The following is a 24,338-nucleotide window of genomic DNA, read 5'->3' on the forward strand; positions in this document are numbered from 1 at the left end:
AAAACACCCTAACAATGACTCAGAACACCCTAGCAACGCACTAACAACCACTCAACACTCTAGCATTGCACTAACAATCACTCAACACCCTAGCAACACACTAACAATCATTCAACACCCTAGCAATGCACTAACAACCACTCACCCTAGCAACGCACTAACAACCACTCACCCTAGCAACGCACTAACAACCACTCAACACTCTAGCAATGCACTAACAATCACTTAACACCCTAGCTACACACTAACAATCATTCAACACTCTAGCAATGCACTAACATCCACTCAACATCCTAGCAAAGCATTAACAACCACCCAGAACACCCTAGCAACACACTAACAACCACCCAGAACACCCTAGCATTGTACTAACATCCACTCAACATCCTAGCAACATAATAACAACCACTCAGAACACCCTAGCAATGCACTGACAACCACCCAGAACACCCTAGCAACAGACTAACAACCACCCAGAACACCCTAGCAACATACTAACATCCACTCAACATCCTAGCAAAGCACTAACCACTAAAACACTCTGACAACCATCCAGAACACCCTAGAAACACACTAGCAACCACTCAGACACTCTGGCAATGCTCTAACCACTTAATCACCCTAGAAACACATTAACAACCACTCAAACACCCTAGCAATGAACTAACAACCACTTAAACACCCTAGCAACACACTAACATCCACTCAACACCCTAGCAATGCACTAACAATCACTTATCACCCTAGCAACACACTAACAATCATTCAACACCCTAGCAACGAACTAACAACCACCCAGAACACCCTAGCAACACACTAACAACCACCCAGAACACCCTAGCAACACACTAACAACCACCAAGAACACCCTAGCAACACACTAACATCCACCGAACATCCTAGCAACACACTAACAACCACCCAGAACACCCTAGCAACACACTAACATCCACCGAACATCCTAGCAACACACTAACAACCACCCAGAACACCCTAGCAACATACTTAAAACCACCCAGAACATCCTAACAACCCTAACCCTAACAACCACTCAACATCCTAACAACGCACTAACAAAAGTTGTGTCTCATGTCGGAGGCTGTGTCCTCCGGAGGTCGTATGTGAAGGCTGCATACATCATTAAGGATGTCTTGTTTAAGAAAAGTAACTAATAAAATTGATTTTTATTCCTTGTGAGGTGTAAAATACTATAATTTCTTCTTTTGCAATTTAACGGTTACTTTTCTTAAATTAGACTTCCCCAATGACGCATACAGCCTTAAAATGCGACCTCTGGAGGATGCAGCCTTCAAAATGAGAAGCAGCTAACCACTCAGAACATTCTAGCAACGCACTAAAAACACTCAACACCCTAGCAACATATTAACATCCAGTCAAACATCCTAGCAATGCACTGACACCCACTCAGAACACCTTAGCATTGCACTAACCACTAAAATACCCTAGCATCACACTAACAACCACATAACATCCTACCAATTCACTAACTACTCAGTCACCCTAGAAACACCTTAACAACGACTCAGAACACCCTAGCAACATAATAACAACCATCAAGAAAACACTAGTAACACGCTAACAATCACTCAGAACACCCTAGCAACACACTAGTGACTACTCAAACACCCTAGCAACACACTAACAATGACTCAAACCCATAGCAACACCCTGGTAAGAACACTATAGATCTTTAATAAATAACAGCACATTTTTAGTCCACAATGGCTTCAGAAACCTGTATTTCAAAAACAATCTGCGAGCTAAGACAGTGTGTGGGACTTTCTTTCACAATTTATTTCTAAAAATAACAAACTCCTGCCGTTTCTCCAGAGCACAGAGACTAAATTCAATTTGCAGAAGACTGAGAGTTGAATTTGGGCTAAATTACAGTGCGATTTAGTCGTTTTCTGTTTATCACTATGTGCTGGTGATGTCCATGAGCATCTCTGAGAAGATCTTATTGTTCTTTGCTTGGTGCTGTTAACATTCACCAACCATTTATGAGCCTGAAAAGACATAAAACAGATGCAGATTCTTTTATGCTACAGGCATAACAACCTCTTCGCAAAGACCCGCCCCCTTTGTTTACTGCTGCCACGTCCAACAAGTCATGGTGCTCTCATGTCACACACTACGTTCTCAAATAGTGACAAACACATTGCAGAGCAAAGAGGACACTGACAATGTGCCAACAGACAAAACAGAGCGGGTTACTTTTGGAATGAAGCAAAGTCTCAGATGTCATTTTGTAAGAAATTCAAGTAATAAATACCATTTTGTGGTCTTATAATATTGTTGATTTATCCACATTTTAACTTATTTTGAGCTTTTTAGATGGATGCAGAGGCTTTTCAGGTCAGGTTGAATCTGTGATCTCTGACGCAGTTTATTTGCTGGCTTCCATGGCTGCAATACACTGTGTTTTCCACTAACTGGCAACCCGGGGTTGAAATACTATTGGGTAAACCGGCAGTGGGCGAGTCACAAGAGCTAAATAAAACCCGACTTTGCAACAAGGTAGCATTGTTTTCTGAGAATCTTTTGGGATGATCTTAGCATGTTTTCTAAATATCTATAAACATATTATGCTATTTTTATCCTTTAGTCTAAGAAGCCAAAGAAATTGCATATGGCACCTTTAAATCCTGCTCCACTTAAATTCTTTTACGAGCAAGCAAGAGTCCGAGATACTTCAATGAAATAATGTCTGTTACAAATTCAGTTTTTCTATTTAATCTGTCTTTATTTCATAATGAAGGTTGCAACTGCTCCAACCTCACAGCCACGATAAAATCTTGTATGTGCTGTCATCCATATTAACTTTTACCCACATCTTAAATTTGAATTCAAACACACCACTTTTTAAGACAGCGTAAGGAAATACTGGATATTTGAGAAAAATTTTAACACTGAGCATGTGTGATTGACGAGCTTGGTGTTTTGTGTGAAGTGCTATAAAAATAAACCAACTTTGACTTGCAGATTGCATCGGGTGCATTGAGCGTGTGATTTAGGTCACTGTCCTGTAGGTTTCTGAAACATCAACCACTGCATTTCTGCTGATTATATTGTTGCTTAATTGCACACAAGAGGGAAACTGACTCACTGGATTTATTTATATCATCTTTTAGTCAGCATGTTTATGTCTTCTTTTATTCTAAACTTTAAAAAGCATAACTGCACATGCACCAGATATCTCCACCCCTCCCTCAACGCCTGTCATCTGTACAGTAAATACTGTAAAGAGACACTGACATCAGTGACGTCCACATTTAGAAAGTGTCCCGTAAACCTCCAGAGATCTCCGTCACCTCATTACTGATGGCTCGTGGTGACAGATTCATGCGTTTACAGCTTTAGATGGTTATTTACCAGATTATTCGAGTAAGTGTTTTCTTCATTTTTAGTGTTAAATATAAATCGGACGGTCATAGAGAGACTGTGTGGCGTCTGACGTTCAGACTAATATCATATCGACTCTTTAAAACATGCTGTTAGAAAACTTGACTGGTTATACTGGTGCCAATTCAAGAGTGATTCAGGCCAGCGAGACACAGATGGTCTTCTTCACAAACTCTCCAAATCAATGGCTCATTTCATCTATAAAAATTCAGCGATGTCAAAATCAAGCTGAGCTCCTGATACAGGGCTAGAGTTAGTCAGGGTCAGCCACAGAAAACAAAGTCATGTCTTACTGGTTAAGCTAGTTAAGTTTTCGTAAATCATTTAAATATAGTTATGATGAATTTTTCATTATAACTTTTTTCATATATTCATTTTTCATATATATATATGGGTCAAAGGGTTTAAGCATAAAAACAATAAGTGTAATACTTATAAAATTGTTGTTTTTCAAAAAAATTCTGTTCTGCATTTTTGTTTTAGTTTTTCTGAGCAAAAAAAATGAATATCATACATTTTTCCCTAATTTACAGAAGACACCCACTGAAATGTCATTCAGTGAAACAATCTTGTCAGGCATATGAACTACTTTCATCCCTAATACGAATTAATTGTAATTTTACATTTTTTAAATTTGCCACTATCCTAGGTTTTGCTCATTTGTCAGTAACAATGTTTTTTAAAACATAATAAGATGCTCATTTCATAATAAAATGTAATATGCTCCCTTATTCTTTTATATAAGTCAGAATAAGCATGTTGTTTGAATTTTTACATAAATACTGTTACACTAAATGACAATGTAACATTATTTCAACCAAATTTTGACATTTTATTCTCCAAAAACTGAAAAAAGATCCAAAAAGATGAAACCTTAAAAGTTAACATTTTTAGGTCTTGCATTTAATGTCTTTTCTATGGACATTTCTATTTCTATGGACATAATGTCTTTTTCTGTGGACATGTGGACTTCTTAACGTCTTTTACCAGAAAGAAACAAAATATTGACTAAATGCATGTCTAACTTATCACACCAACCATTGCTGGACACTGCAGAAGCGCTTGCCTTTAATGCATGTTTAAACCCAGCCATGCTTTGTTATATTGGACTATTTTTAGACTTGTAATTTGTTCAAAATCCTTCAACCATTTATGACATGTAAGAAGACACGTCAACCACATGCATGAATCCCCTCATATTCAGCAGCTAATAAAACCGGACCAATGAGAAAGCAGAGAAGTGTTTCTCGCTCGCCTGATTAGCTCTCCGCTGTATAATTGGCAGTTGACTGGGGCAGGTGGGGAAAAATAGAGCACTGGCCTCATTTCACTCTCTAGAGACGATTCAGAGAGAGTAACGCAGGCGCCACACAGAAACCAGCAGCCCAAGGACAAAGCGGGAAGAGCGGTGATACGAGACCAGGCCACGAAAACAGCAGAGAGACTGCAGAAACCGGACTTTGAGGACATTGGACACAAGACGAGGCTTTGTCAAACAATGCTAGACCGCAGAGAAAAGCATGCGAGTTATTCAGTAGTCCAGTGAAACCGGCATTGGGTGGCACATATAACTCAATACAGCACTTTTTCCATGTACATTCTGTCCAAGCGTCCATTCATCTCATCCGCTCCCTTTTTTATGAGAAGAAACATTTTTACACACAGGTCCTGTCGTATTGTACTTCATTCTCTCACATACATAGCGCACCGCCCCCCTCCTATGTAGGACAGGGTGAATATAGATATATTTCCAGTGAATTGGTCCCCAGAAACTTTAATTGGAGAACTTCCATGGAACAGACTGTCCCACTTTTATAACCCGTTAAAAAGAAGTGGAGCAACCAGGTCCGGCATTGGTCCCTTCATGTCTCTCACTCTCTTTGTGTCTCTCGCCGGCCATCGCTCCATTAGAAAAGAATGACGGCGCAGATAACGGACAATTAAACCGAATGGTGGTGGTCTTTTCTGCACTCTCTCCCAGGAGCTCAGAGTGAGACTGGGCTCTTGAGAAATGCACAAAAGCGCTTTCTGTTTCCATTTCACACCTGCTAAAGCCATGATAGAGATCATGAATGGTGCTTATCATTGTGAAAGGAGATAAATCATACTTGAGATTTATTGTGAATAACAGTGAATTGTTCAAACGTTCATCTGAATGCAGCAATGACATGACTTACAGGAAGTGTACTAAACAACCCAATAATATACAGTACCATTCGAGAGTTTGGGGTCGGTAGCATTTATTAATTTCCGGAAAGAAGTTTCATCTGCTCACCAAGTTTTTGATTTAAAAAATGCTGTAAAAATAGTAATATTCTGAAATATTATTGCAATTTAAAACAGCTGTCTTATAAATTAATATTTTGAAATGCAATTCATTCCTGTGATCAAAGCTGAATTTTCAGCATCATTACTCCAGCTTTCAGTGTCACATGATCCTTCAGAAATCATCTAATATGCAGATTTGCTACATTTAATTTTTTCAGGATTCTTTGATGCATAGAAACTTACAGAATATTTGTATTTTGTAACATTATGAATGTCTTTACTGTCAATTTAATGCATTATTGCTCAATAAAAATATTTATTTATTTTAATTTTAATCTTACTGAACTTCTGATTCACAATGCTAGGGTGTTGCAACATGGATGCTAAGGTGTTTTGATTGCTTACTAGATTGAATAGTTGTAAAATCTCTAGAAGTCCCTTCTTCAGTTAAGTCTGTGGAATGTTTTCACTAATTTGATTGTAAGTCTGATCACTTCTTAAATATTAAAGTCACATTCAGGAACAGCCCATTACCGAACTACATGATCAACCATTGTGTAAAACATCTCCTGCTGCTATTATGACAGCCACAGAAACTTTTGTCAAAACAATCCAGATGCAAGATGCATTTTAGAAAAATACAGGTGCATGTTACAGCATTTATCAACATGAAGAGAAAAGGCACCAAGGACAATGGTGACCAGTGTTGCTAAAATTATCACACCATGTTGTCCTACAAAAACCACATTAGCGCATGTGAAGCTGATAGATCTTCTGCAGTGAACAAACAGAGGAAACAGAGCTAATCATAAATAAACTGAAAAGTGGAGAATCAAAACCGAACTACTTGAATACTAATGCATAACCATGAAAAGGGTTTTTCATAGATTGCTTAACCTTGTAATAAAGTCTTTCCCGGGTAAAAGGCCACTTTTAGCTATGGGTTATGAAACTCTGATTCAGAGCTAGTTAGTTGTGCTTTTGTGGTGCCAAAGGTGAAGAGTGTGACTCAGTGCAATGCTAGATGTGTTTTTCGGCAACACAAATCCAATGATACACCATTAACGCTTACTGTCTCAAAGCTTATGTCATTAAATATTCATGCACTATTTAGTTTCAAACATAACGGTTAGCTCTCCAACATGCATTTCCTATTATAGTTCGTAATACACTTTAGAGGACTAAACTAGAGTGGATTTACATGCCAAAATGTACACACATTTTCAATAAGCTACTAAAACAACTGCATGACTGTTACATGCTTAACTGTTCAATCAATGTTAATAAACATCCTACACATGCAGACAAAACAACATCAGAGTTGTCAGAGTTTATGAATCTACAGTGTTAAATATCAAAATGGTCAATTAATTACTAACCTAAATTGAAGTATGAACAGCGTGAAACTGGTACAAGATAACTCAGAATGACGTTAACACAGGAAATCACATGTGAACAGCCCGAAAAATAAGGAGAAGCTGTAGAGATAAAAGTGAACGAAGAGGAAACCCACAGCCGTGACCTCATTCAACAACATACTGGAGGTCAGCGCTCCAGAATAGAGAGGAGGAGTATGAGAGAAAACTGGGACGAGGAGAGACAGAACGCAAATGATGCTGGGAAAGAGCTCAGGACATGAGAATGAGTGTAAATGCTGAAGAAAAAGAAAACAAAAGTCCAAGAGAAACTACTCTAAAACACAACAATCAGTTCAGCCACACCTCCTAAACGTCACAGACTGACCCATGCTGCTCTCAGAGAGAAAGAGAGAGATGGACAGAAAAATATATAGACAAGATGGATGGAGGGATTGATTTATCTGTCTGAATAGATAGACAGATAGGATGATAGACAGACAAAATAATAGAAAGATAGATAAAACAATCTATAGCATGATAGACAGACAGATAGACAGAACAGCGATAAAACAATAGATAGAACCAACATAAGTTGGACGGATAGATGGATGGATGGACGGATGGACGGACCGACAGGCAAAACCAAAAACAGAACGGAAGAACGAGAGATAGAACAAGAGATAGAATGATAGATAGAACGACAGAACGACAGATAGAACGATAGAACAATAAGATGGATAGACAGACAGACAGATAGAGACAGACAGACAGATAGATAGATAGATAGATAGATAGATAGATAGATAGATAGATAGATAGATAGATAGATAGATAGATAGATAGACAGATAGATGGATGGATGGATGGAACAGCAGACAAAACTGACAAAATGGCAAAAAGAACAATAGAGAGATAGAATGATAGGTAGAATAAAAGACAGAATGACAGATAAAATGATAGATAGATAGATAGATAGATAGATAGATAGATAGATAGATAGATAGATAGATAGATAGATAGATAGATAGATAGATAGATAGACAGATAGATAGATAGATAGGTGAATCTACAGTGTTAAACATCAAAATTGTCAATTAATTACGAACCTAAATTGAAGTATGAACAGCGTGAAACTGGTGCAAGATAACTCAGAATGACGTTAACACAGGAAATCACATGTGAACAGCCCGAAAAATGAGGAGAAGCTGTAGAGATAAAAGCGAACGAAGAGGAACAGCAGACAAAACTGACAAAATGGCAAAAAGAACAATAGAGAGATAGAATGATAGGTAGAATAAAAGATAGAATGACAGATAAAATGATAGATAGATAGATAGATAGATAGATAGATAGATAGATAGATAGATAGATAGATAGATAGATAGATAGATAGATAGATAGACAGATAGATAGATAGATGAATCTACAGTGTTAAATATCAAAATTTAGATAGATAGATAGATAGATAGATAGATAGATAGATGGAAGGATGGACAGAATAGAACAGAATAGAACAGTAGACAGAATGATAGACAGCCAGACAGAATAACAGATAGCGCTAGAGAACAGGAAGTTGCAACATTGCAACAGGTCTGACTGACTCTCTGACGGTTGAGAGACTCACGTGCTGTATTATGACCATGTGACAGACAGACAGAGATGGACTTTTATAGGAGGGTCAACCATGAATCTTGCATACAATGAAAAATAACCAGGTTTTGACCATGAAAGTGTCTTTACAACATCACACAACTTCTGCACCACTTCCATATAACTACTGAAGTCACATGATGGTTTGGTGTGAAAACCAAATCATCATATGACTTCACCAAATTTTACACCAAACTTTAGAGCATACTAACTGATAAACCTCCACAGCTCTCCAGAGCATTGAGCAAAATGCCATTAATGTAAACCTGGCACAACTATAAGCATACATTTAAATATTTACATTTATGCATTTGGCAGATGCATTCCTTAAGAATCAAACCCATGACCTCGGTGTTGCTAGCGCCATGCTCTACCGGTTGATCCAGAGAAATATATACATGTTTGAATGAAATCTGAAAGGTTATAACCGAATAACCACTTAAATTTGAGCTTGTTCCTCACACAAAGCTATGACTTGACTTGGCGTATAGCAAAAGAGTCATATCGACTACTTTCATGACGCTTATTTTTGGATCTTGATAGTCCCTGCTCTCAAAAAAGAAGTATGAACATAGCTCATGCGCAATAAAATCGAAAGGCTAATTAAGTTCAAACTGTTCAAACACACACGTGAACGATTCACACTTTCTCTATACAGAGGAAATATATATCTTGTATCGAGTATATATCCTCTGTGTTAAAGTGTATAATTATGCTCTCTGTGCGCTCTGACCTACCTTTGCTCTCAGCAGGCCCATCGCACCAGGAAAACGGCACACACACACTTACTCACCCACTCACTATCAGCACAATTTACAGCAAAACACACACTGAAGTCAAAAGCGCTGCATATGCAACTACTGCAGTTCACAGTCCTGCTAATGCACACAGCACAACTGCAACACTTTCCCAAAAGTCATCTTTCAAGCATCTCAGGAGTCACATGCAGGCAATAGTTACTATCGTATCTTATCGGATGCACTATCCAACTGGGAATTACCTGATCGTCCAGCCTGAGCTTCCTCATTCCAGCACAGAAGAGCCGTTTCGCTCCAGAGATGTGGTCAGCAGGGCAGAAACAGGGTCCAGAGAGGCACAACCAAAGCAAACAGTCATAAAAACGCGAATAAGCGCGTTTTCCCGCGCACATCCAGGCGCTGCGTCCACGCAGGATCACCTCCAGCACTGGAACAATCTCTCTTCTGATCTCTCCCGCTGTCATGCACTCAAACACTCCTCCCTCCAGCCTCGCTCTCCACACACACATACACACACACGGCCTCTCGGATGCTAAGAGCTGATCAAACTGGCTCCCATCTGAGGCTTGGGTTTCATCCGGATCTTCTGTGGCTTTGTGGGAAGAAGTCATCTGTTATGCTTGGAAACTAGTGATGCCCACAGAGGAAAACATAAATGTTTCACATGTATAATGCAAGACATCCATGCATGTGTGTGTTTGAGTGTGTGTGCATGTAGAAAAATATCTTTGCGTCACTCATACACACACACTCTTAAACAGAAGTGGGTCATGGATGGAAAAACGAAAGGAGAAATTAGCCTGCCTGCGTGTGTTCATGCGACGTGCTGAGGGGAATTAGAGAAATCATCACCTGTCCTCATCACGCTGAGGTTAATCGCCGTCTCTCATACGCAAGGTTTGTACGAGGACACAGAGAACAAACACTCAAGATATACCTACAAGACACAATGCAGTAAGAGTGAATGACTGGCCTTCATCAAATAAAGACGGAACAGATGAAGATAGAAAATCAGGACAAACCTACAGTACATTGCCTGCTCTATAAGAAACTATCTGTGGTTTCAGGCCTGTTTGGTAATTCTTCCTTATTAGTGTTGTTTGATTAGTTAAGCATCACTTTTACTAGTGCGCATGCTCATAGTGAAGAGATGAAACCTCTAAAACTACTAACTAATGAACAACAATACCAATATAACTGTAGTATTATTGATATGCTAATACTATATTTACTAATATTTTAAACAAGGTTTTGCTTTTATATTTATATTTTTAATTTTAGTTTTGTTTTAGTTTTAGCAATTTTAGCAATGTGCATTTTTATTTTAGGTTTTTTTTTATAGTTTTTTTTTTTTTTTTTTTTAGTTTATGGCTTATAAAGCAATTAATTTGTCTCTGTTCATCACATTTTTTCATCTTTAATATTTTCAATAATTGCTTGCTAAAGGCATTTTAGTTGTTTTTTGTCTTTGTTGTTTACTCTTTTTTTCTTTCTGTGTTTGATAAAAACATAACTAAACCATAAATAAAAAAGCATTAATATATATATATATATATATATATATATATATATATATATATAACAGAAATAAAAAAAATATATAAAATATATTTTTAAAAAACAATTGTTGATTGTTGATAAACACTTGTTTTTATAAACATAACAATTAATCTATTTATCTGTCATTCTCTCATTCTTTCCAACTGTATATTTTGTCAACCTGTTGTCTTTGTTGTTTACTCTTTTTCTTTCTGTGTTTGTTAAAAAACATAAATAAACCATAAATAAAAAAACATTTATCTTTTAAGAGGCTTGAACTGCTTTAACATTAAAAATACATATATTTTTATATAGTATTAATTATTTTTTTATTTCAGTTGTAGAAATGTTAGCACTTTAACGTATAGTAAACTTATTTAGTCACCAGGGCTTTTCTCATTTCTAATTCTAGTTTTTCAGTTAATTATTATTATAATTAATATTATTATTTTCATTTTTACCAGATTTAGTTAAATTACAAAAAAAAAAAATTATCAAAAACCACATGAAATAATATGAATGAACACAACCATTTTAAAAACACAAACTTCAATCACAAACACAATCTTTTTATCTATCTATCGTTCTATCTATCTATGCATATATACAGTCTGTATATCATTCTGTCTATCTGTGGATCTATCTGGACATGTATAGTTTTGGTGAACTGAGGCAGTGGTGTTGTAAGTGAGAAGTAGTGAGTTGTCGGTTTTAGGCAGTTTCGGTGTGGGTTTTCTCAGTATTTCTCTATTTTCTGGCGTCTGTAAGTAGGTCTGCCAGTGTTGGAGTCACATACGAACAGTCCTGCTGCCTAATTACTAATACATGCCTTTCTTCACTTCAAAACAGAACTAAACGTGGCCTGTACATAGCCAGCTTTCAAATCGGAAGTCCCAAGTCCCACCCCGTCCTCTCACTATAACATCAAAACTCGGCGTCCTTAAATTAGAGCCATAATGAAATCGACACCTCGGCTCCTCTACTAGTTGATGCATCTCACAAATCTGCGGGTTTTCAAACTAATAACATGAATTTGATGTATAACACTTGTATTCTTCTAGATATGCTACTTTGTGGTAGCAAAACAGTAACATCTTGCGTATAAATTAATCACATTACCCATAAGGATGCATAACTAATTTATTCAAGTACTTCTCAAAGCTGGATTGCACTTAGTCATCCTGTTAATAAACTAGATTTTTACATTCATAAAGAAAATGTGAGAGGTTTCTCACAAAACTCACTGCGACTTGATGGTGGTCAGAGCGTTGCTATGCAGTTGCTAGGTGGTTGCTTACAGATCCAAGTCAATTATTCAGGCCCATAGTTATGAATCAGGTTCCATCTTCAATGTAAATCTGTGGGATTTCATAAAAGTTAACTGGCCAAGAAGACACACATTCATTTCTCTAACTCTAACTATGGTTTAAGCAATAATAATAGTGATACTTGATCTAGTTAACACCACAAATTAAGATTACTGGTCAGTAAAGACAAAACCCCTACTTGCAGCTTTCTCGTTCTATTCTTAAGCATTTTAAAGAGGCTTGGAGTGTTTTAACATTAAAACAAAACTACGGGAATTACTTTATTACTAGTTATTTACTATATTAGTCATTAATAAGATATGAGTCATTCATGGTATTTGTGTCCGAGGCTGATAAGCTGTAAAAAGCAGCATTACAAAATGCTTTTAGTTTTGGAATGAGACAATGGAGACAATGAGACAAAAAAAATTAAACAAAATAAAAAAGGTTTGAAACTACACTGAATTCTACAGAAAACACATTTAAACAAAATGTGCAGCAGCAAAAAATAAATAAATAAAATAAAATAAATAATAATAATAATAGAGTCATAAAAAGGGCAGAAACTGGTTTTATAAGTAATTAATTAATTAATTAATTAATTTAATAAGTAAGTAAGAAAAAAATATCCTTTTTTTCACAACATTGTTATTCCTGGAACATGCACTACTCAGAAAAAACCAGGATGTGCGTCATGTCACCATTACTTTACCACAGACAATGAAACGACTCAGTCTTTCTTTCCCAACATAAATATTTTACGGCAGAGACAACGCTGTTTTACTTTCGGTTTACTATATTTAGATTTCACCACTGATCTAAGGGTTTGAGCATCAATATTATATATAATGCATATATAATGCATTCTAAAAGTTCTTTAAACAGCTCAGTTATTTACTAAATTAAGGTTTTTAATAGATTATAATGCATGCATAATGTCTTACTTCTTTAATCAGATGTTACTTAAACAGCGTTACGTGAATAGAGAGTAATATATCTGTGACAAATTGCTTTTGTAAGTCACTTTGAATAAAACTGCCTGCTAAATGAATAAACATAAATGTAAAGATGAATATTTAAACTGTTACAATTACTGAGTATAATAGGGCACTGTGAAACAATTACAGTACAATGCATTATGCAAGTTTCATAGAAAGTGCTGCTATAAATGTACAATATGTGGCCAAAATGACTTCTAGATGTAAGCACATTTTGTCAGGCCCTTACAAAAGTATAATCCGTTTATTTCTGAACAGCTACTTTAATTTCAGGTGTAAATGTTCCTACACACATCCAAGAAACAATGAGTTTGCATAACTGCGCCAAATTCATAAATATTTGTTTACCACAAAATCTATTTAATCTAAAGAAGAATTAAAGTGCTGATTAATAAGCATGCTTCTGTTTATAAATAACACCAATACTGGGTATTCTGGGAAACGCACAGGAAGGTAACACATGCACACACACACACACACACACACACACACACACAGTAATGCAAGTTCCTCTTGCACAAAAAGAGCAAAGAAATAGAAACGAATCTTGAACAAACTGTGAAAATTTCCAAAGTTTTAAGAATAGAATAGAATAGAATAGAATAGAATGAGATCTAGAAGATTGACTGTGATCAGTCAAAGACACTGAACCGGCATCAGCAGATGTGACATGAGGGATCGTATATTCTTTTACTGTCACTAAAGTAATGCATGTGACTTTGCAGAGGTGAAAACACTGGGGCACATTTACATTTTTAAATGTATACCTTCAACACATTTGTTTGACTTTCTTGTTTGACATTTGCTGAGGGTGATTTGTGGTGCATTTTCTTGAACGTACTCACTTCTAATGTCCGTTTGAGATCTGTTAAGATGTCAAATGTCACCTTTGCTCTCCAGTGGATGCCACTGACCTATGGGACTTCCTGTCAGAAAGGACAGAATGCAAAATCATTAATCACAGTAAAATCAAAACCAAGGCCACATACTCTACAAGGGCCCAAATGCATCTAAATGACTCTCTGAGTGTTCATTTTATAACACTCCTCTGCTTTCATCCACTACTGCACATTAAGGAAACACAAAAATTTGCTGAGCTTCAGCACGTTGCACTAAAAAAAAAATAGCGCTCACTGAAAATGAGAGTGTGGTTAAGGGTGGTTAATTTTGGTTAAGACACTTTCATAGGAAAGTACAACTGCTTTACCAAAACTGACAATACACAAAACTTAACAGTTAGCAAGCATTTCAAACAGTTTATTAGACCATTTTTCATTAATTAAAAAAATACAATTCACACACATAACAAACCCAGTGTAATATTAGGTCAGCACACAGATATTCCTGCCCTAAACTCTATTAAAATTAGTATTTTATGCATAATTATACAAGCAGTTGTAATAAAAACATAGACAAACTTAAGAGATTACATGAAATATTTGTACTTTTGTCAAATTAATTTGTCACACCGCATTGAGCATTTAACCTGAAAAATAAGGCAAGAAAAAAGTTCTAAAAATGCTAAATTAAAGAAACAAATCAAAGAAAGCACATAAATTATAGATTTATATCACTTTTAACCTGCATTCTTGATAATTATAAAAATTCTATAATATCCTAAATATTATCTATGGGCATAAACATAATTGCTTTTAATGCACAAAAATAAATGCACACTCTAAAATGATAACTTACAGCCTTAACTTACAAACTTTATCATTAAAAAAAGTTGTAATTAGAAAGATTGTATTTATATTAATAAATAATACAATAAATAAAATATGTGTCTTCCTTTCATTTTTATTTTGGGTTTAGTTGTTCACTGACCATCTACACAACCATGACATGACACATTCTGTAAATAGCAAAGTCTGATAACAACCAAATTGCAAATGGAAAGCAGTGCTGCGTGCTTCAACACAAACACACAGCTGAAATGAGCTGTTAAAAACGCACTGTTGACTCAGTGTGACTGAGGGGTGCGGCTGCCACTGCTCAATGTGCCATAAGTGAAAAAAAAAAAACCCTGTCAGATTGAACAAAAATATATTAAACATGCAAGCACACATACTCAGCTGAGCTTGAATGCAATAAGGCTGATAAGCCACTTAATCAGCACTTCCCCAAATGTTCTGCAAGTAGTTCATCTTTCTGTCCATCAGACGGTCACAGTTCTCTTTCTCACGGACAGTGCAGATCGGATTGGCTGATGGACATGAGGTCTCTGCTGATACTTTCAGGTAAAAACACAAGGGTTCAGCATCATCTTATTATCAGGTTCTGTGTAATCAATGTTTTGGCATTTTGACAACTTCAATTAAAGTTAATTAAACTAAATTAAAGCTGGAGTTTACTTCAAGCCAGTTTAAAGGTTTCACTCAACTGAAGAGGCAAATTACTTTTTGGTTTTGTTTGTTTGGTTAATAAATTGACAATAAACTGTGAAAATGTTGACAATTTTCCACAAATTATCCAATTTCAGGGCAAATATTACAGGAAATATTAATCATATTATTTTTAGTTATGAACTAATATGACAGTGCTGTTACAAAGATTTGCATTACAGTGCTAGGAACTATTTTAGATATGCAAAGATGTTTTAAGATGTATGCATAAACTGCTTTCAAATAGCTGTGGTAACATTTTGCATAATTTACAAAATCTCATGATGCACAAAATCAAAATATAGATGATGACAGATCAAAATTTTTTTTTTTTTTTTTTCAAATATTACAAATATATAATATAGTACAGTTGAAGTCAAACGTTTACATACACCTTACAGAATCTGCAAAATGTATATTTTTTTATTTATTACTGACCTGAAAAAGATATTTCACATAAAATATGTTTTCATACAGTCCACAAGAGACAATAATAGTTGAACTTATAAAAATTACCCGTTCCAAAGTTTACATACACTTGATTCTGTGAAAACAGCTGTGTTTTCTTTGTTTAGTGATAGTTGTTCATGAGTCCCATGTTTGTCCTGAACTTCAGAAAAATCCTTCAGGTCACACAAATTCTTTGGTTTTTCAGCATTTTTGTGAAAAGATGAATCTTAAAATCATACAGTCATTGCTCGAAAGGGTTCAAATACACAAAAATGCTGAAAAACCAAAGAATTTGTGGGACCTGAGGGATTTTTCTGAAGTACAGCAGGCAGTTTAACTGTTCAGGACAAACAAGAGACTTATGAACAACTATCACTAAAACAAAAAAACAGCTGTTTTCACAGAATCAAGCGTATGTAAACTTTTGAACGGGGTCATTTTTATAAATGTAAATATTATTTTCTCTTGTGGACTATATGTCTTTAATGTGAAATATCTTAATCAGGTCAGTAGTACCAAATAAATAATAACATGCATTTTATATGATCCCTCTTATTTTAGTAAAATAATTGACATTTTGCAGATTCCACAAGATGTATGTAAACTTTTGACTTCTACTTTATATGATATATATTGTGCCTCAAAGAAAGCAAAATCTGTCATTAATGTTGTTTTTTAATTATTTTTAGAATTCTAAAACTCAGTTTATTTTCAGGTTTAAATACATTTAAAAAAGAAATAAATAAATACATACGTAAATACACGTCATTACAGACCCAAAACTGGGTGTGGCCGTCTCATTTGCAGCTGCAAATCAAAATAAAAGCTGTAGACTCTTTCCAGTCCAGAAATAATCTTATTTTAAATAAATATTTATCTTTTCATTTCACAGTGTTGTTGGCTCTCATAAAGGAATACGAGGGACAGACACCAAGAGGTAAATACACACAATTGATTGCACACACATCTACAGATTGTGCACATGACCAAATCAACTGAAATAGTAGATGTGGTAAGTCATATGTCTGTTTTCTTTCTCTCAGTGACTCTCCTGAACCAGCACTTAAAGTTCCCACAGGTGTTTGACAACTTGGAGATGACTCTCCTGCCGAAGTTCCCACAGGTGTTTGTTGGAGATGACGTCACTCTGGTCTGTAACCACAAAAAGGAGATTAAACCAACAAAATGGTTTATTAATGGAGGACAACAAACACATGAGAATTATTCAATGCTTCTTACCGCAGTGACACCAAAAAACAACGGGGAGTATCAGTGTGAGCAGGACGGATCGAAGAGTGACCCGTACACACTCACTGTACTGGGTATGAACACCATCCTAAATGATTCATGATTGTCTGTTCCTCAGCTGTTTCTCATGATCTCTCTCTTCTCAGAGCTGGAGCCTCACGCTCAGCTCTCTCCATCTATAGGAGGTGCTGTGATGACCAATGGAGATGGGAGAAACCTGGTGCTGCAGACGGACGATGATCTGAAGGACTGGGCTTGTTTTGTGTTGAGGGGAGAGAGCGGCTTCGCTCTAGGAGTCGATGTTGATGAGAAGGCGAAGAGAGGAGTTATATTTGCAGAATTAAAGGAGGCAGAAAGAGCCACTTTCTGGTGCAAGAAAAAGAAAACAGAACTCCGAAGCAATGCAGTGACGCTGAAAAAGACAGGTGACTCCTTACTCCACGTCCTGTTGTATTTCAATTCAGCTGTTTGTAGTTAAAGATATTATAGTTTATCCAGAAATACAAATTCTAAATTTTAAAGACTGTTTTGACTGTTTGTGTTCAAGATATGAAAGACAATGTGGTCCAAAACAAAACTGGATCATACTGACTTTCAAGTCTTCTTGAAATTGCAGTCCACTTATCTATTTGCTATGCAGTCTACTGTCTCTTCCAGAAAACTCTTTGACCAACTTTCTGTAACTTTCCTGAATTGTGTCATCAATATGTTGGTCCATAATCCCATGAGAAAAAAATGTAATTTTTAAAATACTTTAATTCAGCTAAAAGTTCAGATGGTTTCTTTCAGTAGCATGTGCAGTCTGACCTGTGTTTGGTCTCTGTTTCTCAGAGCTCATGGTGATGTTGGTTCCTCCAGCTGTTCCTGCGCTGCAGGGGGAGACTGTGGCTCTCAGGTGTGTAGTCTGGGGTGGACCGAAACTGGAAAGTGCCGTCTTCTATAAGGATCAAACAAAACTCAAGAGCTCACCTGAAGACACATACACCATCACCAACGCCACACCAGATGACAACGGCAAGTACAGCTGCCGCGCCACCTACAGGTTCAGCCACATCAGTGCAGAAGCTGCACGGCGGGAAGGAGATTCTGATGCCCAGGAGTTAAAAGTTATAGGTAAACACAACGAGTGTTTATTTAACGTTTAACGTTATATCTTGTTTTTAATCAGTTACAGCAATAGCGATCCTTTTATCCATATTAGAGGAGCTGGAACGCAACGTCATCAGGGCTGTTTCTTTGACACATATGTGGGGTTTTTTTTGTTTGTTTTTTTTTTTTTTTTTTCCACCTTCTATGACTCAGGGTGTTATAAGTTTGATCCCTAAACCTCAAAAAGACCTCTCTCAGTTGGAAAACTGGCGACCTATAAGTCTTTTAAATAATGACTACAAAATACTAGCCATGATTTTTGCTAAGAAAATTAAATATGTTCTAGATGATATAATAGATGAATATCAGTCAGGTTTTATGACAAACAGACTTATTTCAAACAATATTAGACTTGCTCTTGATATATTAGATTACTCCGATCTGATCCCGGATGACAGTTTTCTGCTTTTTCTTGATTTTTATAAAGCTTTTGATTCGATTGAATTTCCTTTTATTCTTAAGTCCTTGAGTGTTTTTGGTTTTGGCCCTAATTTTATTAATGCAATTCAAACGTTGTACAGTAATGCCAATGCTTCAATTAAGTTACAACATGGTACTACTCATAGGTTTAACATAGATAGAGGCATCCGTCAAGGCTGCCCTATCTCACCTTATCTTTTTCTGCTTCCTATGCAACTTTTAGCCGTCCATATTCAAAATAGTCCTTTGAAAGGTATCTCTGTGGCAAATCAATCAGTATTAATAAGCCAATTGGCTGATGACACAACTCTTTTTCTAAAAAATAAAGATCAAGTTCCTTTAGCTTTGGATAAGATTAAGTTTTTTTCCTCTGCTTCTGGTTTATGTCTTAATATTCATAAATGTGAACTTTTATCTGTAAAAGATGCTACTGATGTTAACATTTGTGACATCCCAGTCAAATCTGAAGTTAAATATTTAGGTATAATTTTATGTAAAGATCAGAAAAAGAGATTAAAGCTTAACTTTGAACCTCTTATATTCTCTGTCCGACGTAAATTAAACTCTTGGTTACAGCGTGATCTGTCAATAACAGGTAGAGTATTGCTTTCTAAAGCAGATGGATTATCTCGGGTTATCTATCCTGCAATGGCACTGGATGTTTCTGTGGAAATTTGTAGAACACTAGACAAAATTATACTTGATTTTGTTTGGAATTCTAAAACTCATTTAATTAAAAAAGCGTTATGTTAGCTGATCGGGCTATGGGGGTTTTGAGTTAGTGGATTTTTCCACTCTTAACAATTCGTTTAAAGTTAAATGGATAAAGACATTTTTAAACAACCCCACATCCTGTTGGAATTTTATTCCAAATCATATATTTAATTCAGCTGGAGGTTTACATTTTTTGTTGCGTTGCAACTTTGACATCTCTAAAATACCTTTGACTTTATCTTGTTTTCATAAACAAGCATTAATAAGTTGGTCACTTATATATAACTATAACTTTTCTCCACACAATTATTTTATTTGGAACAATAAAAATATTAGATATAAAAATAAATCTCTTTTTTTTCACAACTGGTTTAATAAAGACATACTTTTAGTTAGTCAGCTTTTAGACAATCATGGTGTCCTTTTTACTTATGAACAATTTATGCAAGAATTTTCTTTTCCTGTCCCCCCAAGAGAATATGCCATTGTTTTTGGTGCAATTCCTGATTGTATTATACCTTTGATCAAATGTGGCCCTAAAGGTTCTTTAGTTTCTCCAATTTTTGATAACACTAACTTATTTGTTGACAAAATTCTTCTCAATACCATGTCAAACAAAGATATTCGTTCAATTATTAATAGATCTCAGATTTCTCTACCTGCTTGTGTAAGTTATTGGAATAACATATTTAGTGATATTGAATGGGAAGAGTTTTGGCTTCTTCGACAAAAATTCTTCTTGTCTAATAAAGTTGCTGAAGTCTCTATTAAAATGGTCCATAATTGCTACCCGGTAAATTACAAACTTGCTAAGTTTAATAATAGTATTTCCCCCAATTGCTCTTTCTGTCTTAAGTCTGAAGAAACAATCAATCATTTATTTTGGGACTGTGTTTATTGTAAAGTATTTTGGGTTGATTTTTCTAATTTTGTTAACAAATATTTACTTCCAAACGTTTGTATAACTCCCAAAATTGTGTTTTTTGGTTACTCTTTAAATATAGGCTCTTCTCACTGTAAGCATATTATTAATCTATTGCTATTTCTTGCAAAATTTTATATTCATAAATGTAAATGGTCAAAGAAAACCCCTTACTTTTTTATTTTCAGAAAAGATTTTGATATATATGTGAATTCTATAAGAAACTCTAATAACCCCATCGCAATCAAGACTCTTTCTTGGTGTAAATCCTGTAAGCTAATATAATACGCTTTGGATTATTGGATGTAACCCTCACTGTTGTCTTTTTTGTTTTTATTGTTGTAAATGTGATTGTTGACTGCATAATAAAAAAAAAAAAAACAAAAAAAAAGATATCGGTGTTAGCCCAATAAAACTATATAAAAGTAAAAAAAAAAAAAAAAAAAAAAAAAAAAAAAAAAAAAATGTGTTTTTTTTTTTTGCACGAGGGAGCCCTCTGGCATCGAGTATGAATGAAACCCATTCTATTTTGCGTAAAAATCGAAAAAACAATACCTCTCTCAAAAGAAAAAATAAGCAGACATATACCTTTTCTAGGTTTACGGGAGTATTTTGTTAATTTGTTGTAAAAAAAAAAAAAAAAAAAAAAAAAAAAACACACTGAAGTGGCAAGATATCAGAACCGAACCGAAAACCGTGGTTAAAAACCAAGGTACGTATTGAACCGTGGACTAACTGTATTGTTGCATCCCTAATACACACGTAAGTCTACACATACTTTTTCATTTTAAGTTTGCAGTACAAACTGAGATAATACTGTATATACATTTATAAACATTAACAAGTATAACTATAAATAATATATTATAATGGGTATACACATTTGTGTAATGCAAATATACAGACACACGTACAGTTGAAGTCAAAAGTTTGCATACACCTTGCAGAATCTGCAAAATGTTAATTATTTTACCAAAATAAGATGGATCATACAACATGCATGTTCATTTATATTTAGTACTGACCTGAATAAGACATTTCACATAAAAGACATTTACATATAATCCACAAGAGAAAATAATATTTATAAAAATTACTCAAAAGTTTACATCCCCTTGATTCCTTTCCAACAATGACTGTATGATTTTGAGGTCCATCTTTTTACACTGAGGACAACTGAGGGACAGAAGGAGCATGTGTCAGTGTTTGAACCTTCTGTAATAATTGCATATGAGTCCCTCAGTTGTCCTCAGTGTGAAAAGATTGATCTCAAAATCATACAGTCATTGTTGGAAAGGGTTCAAATACACAAAAATTCTAAAAAACCAAAGAATTTGTGGGACCTGAAGGATTTTTCTGAAGAACAGTGGGCAGTTTAACTGTTCAGGACAAACAAGGAACTCATGAACAACTATCACTAAACAAAAAAACACAGCTATGGATCACTCAGGTAACAACACAGTATTAAGAATAAAGGGGATGTAAACTTTTGAACCGGGTAATTTTTATAAATTCAAAAAAATTCAAATTATTTTCTCTTGTGGACTATATGTATCTTTTATGTGAAATATCTTATTCAAGTCAGTACTAAATAAAAAATAACATGCATTTTATATGATCCCTCGTATTTTGGTAAAATAATTAACATTCCGCAAGGTGTATGTGATCTTTTGACCTCAACTGTATATAATAATGGTAATGCTTTGTTTACTGCCTAATTCAGACCAGTTAAAATCTAGTAGGATATACTGGCACTATATAAATGACATTGTATATGAATGCTTTATTCATTTGAAATCCTCAGTGCACCACAGTACGGTTTGCAAGTCATATTTCTGTATTTTACAGATGGGTCTCCTGTTGCCGTGATTTCAGAGTCTGGTAAGACTCTAACATGTTCCTGCCTTCGCTGTCATCCTGAATGCAATCTTGAAACTCACACCCCTTACCTCTGGTATCACACACCCCTTAATGACCCATATGAACGCAGTAAAATATTTGAAAACAACAGTTCTATTACTGTAGATAAGGAAGACGGACTGTACAGCTGCCGGGTGGACTGTGGGAAAGGTTTCTCTCGTCTCAGCAACATCTACAGATACAAAGGTACTCAGACTTATTCAGGTGACTGTACTGATGTATAAATGCATTCTCACTTTCAATTCTCAGTTCATATCACAAAAATCTTTCTTTCATCACAACCAGTGGAGTTCGGAGGCCTGCTGTACATACTGATCGGGCTGGCAGTACTGATTATTCTCACAGTACTGATTGTGTGGATTCTGAAGCGCAGAATATGTGGAGGAACTAATGTGCAAGCGTCTGGACGGGGTAAAGATATAGACACGCATGACATGAGTGTACGCTTTGAGCAAAAGGAGGATTTATAAGGTCTTGACAGTGGAGGAAAATCCATATGAAGAACCGAAGGCCGAGAAACAGGAGACAAAACAGACAAGCAAAGAGAAGGAATGAGGGAATCTGGAAAAAAGCACCACAATAATGTTAACCAATAGTCAAATAGCTGCTTTAGTCATTAACGGCCTTTCTATAAACTTGCAGATCATTAACAGCAGTTTTTGTTGGTTTGTATTACTGTATTAAAGGTTGCACTGAAAATATCAATTAATAATTAATGTGAAAAAGAAGCGCCACCATTGGAATATGTAAAGATTTGTTTCAAATGTTCATGATTTCTTCACAGATTTGGAGAAATGTAGCATTCCATCACTTGCTCATCAATGGATCCTCTGCAGTGAATGGGTGCCGTCAGAGTCCAAACAGCTGATAAAAACATCAAAATAATCCACAAGTAATCCACATCACTCCAGTCCATCAGTTAACATCTTGAGAAGCCAAAAGCTATGTGTTTATACAAAAAATATGAGTCCATAATCCATAATAACGCTTACTCCAGTGAAAAAGCCATTTGATTGGAATCAGGTGAGAAATCTGCACAGATCAAACACCGTTTACAAGCAAAAAGAGTCCAGAACAGTTCTAAACAAATATGTGGCTGGACTTTGATGTGAGAGACAACAGAAGATGGACTTTTTTATTATGGATTATGGACTTTTTGCCAGAACTGATTGTTTGAAGTCAAAAACGTCTTAATAATGGATTTGTTTCTAACAAACACACCAATTTTCGCTTCACAGGATGTTGAATTGATGGGCTGGAGAGGAGTGGATTACTTGTGGATTATTGTGATGTTTTTATCAGCTGTTTGGACTCTCATTCTGACGGCACCCATTCACTGCAGAGGATCCACTGGTGAGCAAGTGATGCAATGCTACATTTCTCCAAATCTGATGAAGAAACTAACTCATCTACATCTTGGATGGCCTGGAGGTGAAAACATTTTTGGCAAATTTTAATTTCTGGACAAACTATACCTTTAAGAAGCTGAACACAATCTTCAGTCTCCAATTTGAATGTGAATATGTGCATGAAGTTATAGTTACATATTGCACAAATTATCATGAGTTTATCTGTGAGGCTGAGGAGCGCTGACACCATTAAACAACATTAGTACTTTTTACTAACTACTTCCTAGCTAGTGTCAGCCTCCTTCAGCTGTAAATGCATATGCACAGGAGTCTATTTGCACTGTTTTAACACTTCCTCATGTTTATTTTCAGATCTTAATTTTAGTAGTGTTTTTATGTGATGCTGTTTTGCATATTGTTTTTATCAAGCACTTTAAGAACTTGTACTGACAATAAAAAGCAATGCATTTTCAGCTTGTTT

The 24,338-nt window shown here is 35.6% G+C and overlaps 2 protein-coding genes across 2 annotated transcripts in view; one reads left to right on the forward strand and one right to left on the reverse strand.

Moving 5' to 3' along the window:
- The window catches only part of LOC127180857 (SH3 and multiple ankyrin repeat domains protein 1), a 62,118-nt gene extending 52,073 nt beyond the window's left edge, over window positions 1–10,045 (reverse strand). Inside the window, exon 1 of the mRNA XM_051135180.1 lies at window positions 9,700–10,045. The gene's annotated coding sequence lies outside the window, so the exon portion shown is untranslated. The remainder of the gene's footprint in view (window positions 1–9,699) is intronic.
- Window positions 10,046–15,374: 5,329 nt separating this feature from the next.
- On the forward strand, window positions 15,375–24,332 carry LOC127181162 (high affinity immunoglobulin gamma Fc receptor I-like). Its single transcript, XM_051135710.1, has 7 exons — window positions 15,375–15,541; window positions 17,028–17,072; window positions 17,233–17,457; window positions 17,530–17,808; window positions 18,215–18,496; window positions 22,437–22,694; window positions 22,794–24,332. The coding sequence occupies exons 1-7, from the start codon at window positions 15,511–15,513 to the stop codon at window positions 22,976–22,978; spliced, it is 1,305 nt and encodes a 434-aa protein (XP_050991667.1). The 5' UTR covers window positions 15,375–15,510; the 3' UTR covers window positions 22,979–24,332.
- The last annotated feature ends 6 nt before the right edge of the window (window positions 24,333–24,338 follow it).

This window comes from Labeo rohita, chromosome 18 (genome assembly GCF_022985175.1).
Source record: "Labeo rohita strain BAU-BD-2019 chromosome 18, IGBB_LRoh.1.0, whole genome shotgun sequence".
Classification (NCBI taxonomy): domain Eukaryota; kingdom Metazoa; phylum Chordata; class Actinopteri; order Cypriniformes; family Cyprinidae; genus Labeo; species Labeo rohita.

Excerpts from the sequence above, each read along its gene's own strand:
- LOC127181162 (XM_051135710.1), top strand. The coding sequence starts at position 15,511 with ATGGACATGAGGTCTCTGCTGATACTTTCAG. Across the intron at positions 17,809-18,214 it reads AGTGACGCTGAAAAAGACAG|AGCTCATGGTGATGTTGGTT; the intron begins GTGACTCCTTAC and ends TCTGTTTCTCAG. Across the intron at positions 18,497-22,436 it reads CCAGGAGTTAAAAGTTATAG|ATGGGTCTCCTGTTGCCGTG; the intron begins GTAAACACAACG and ends TGTATTTTACAG.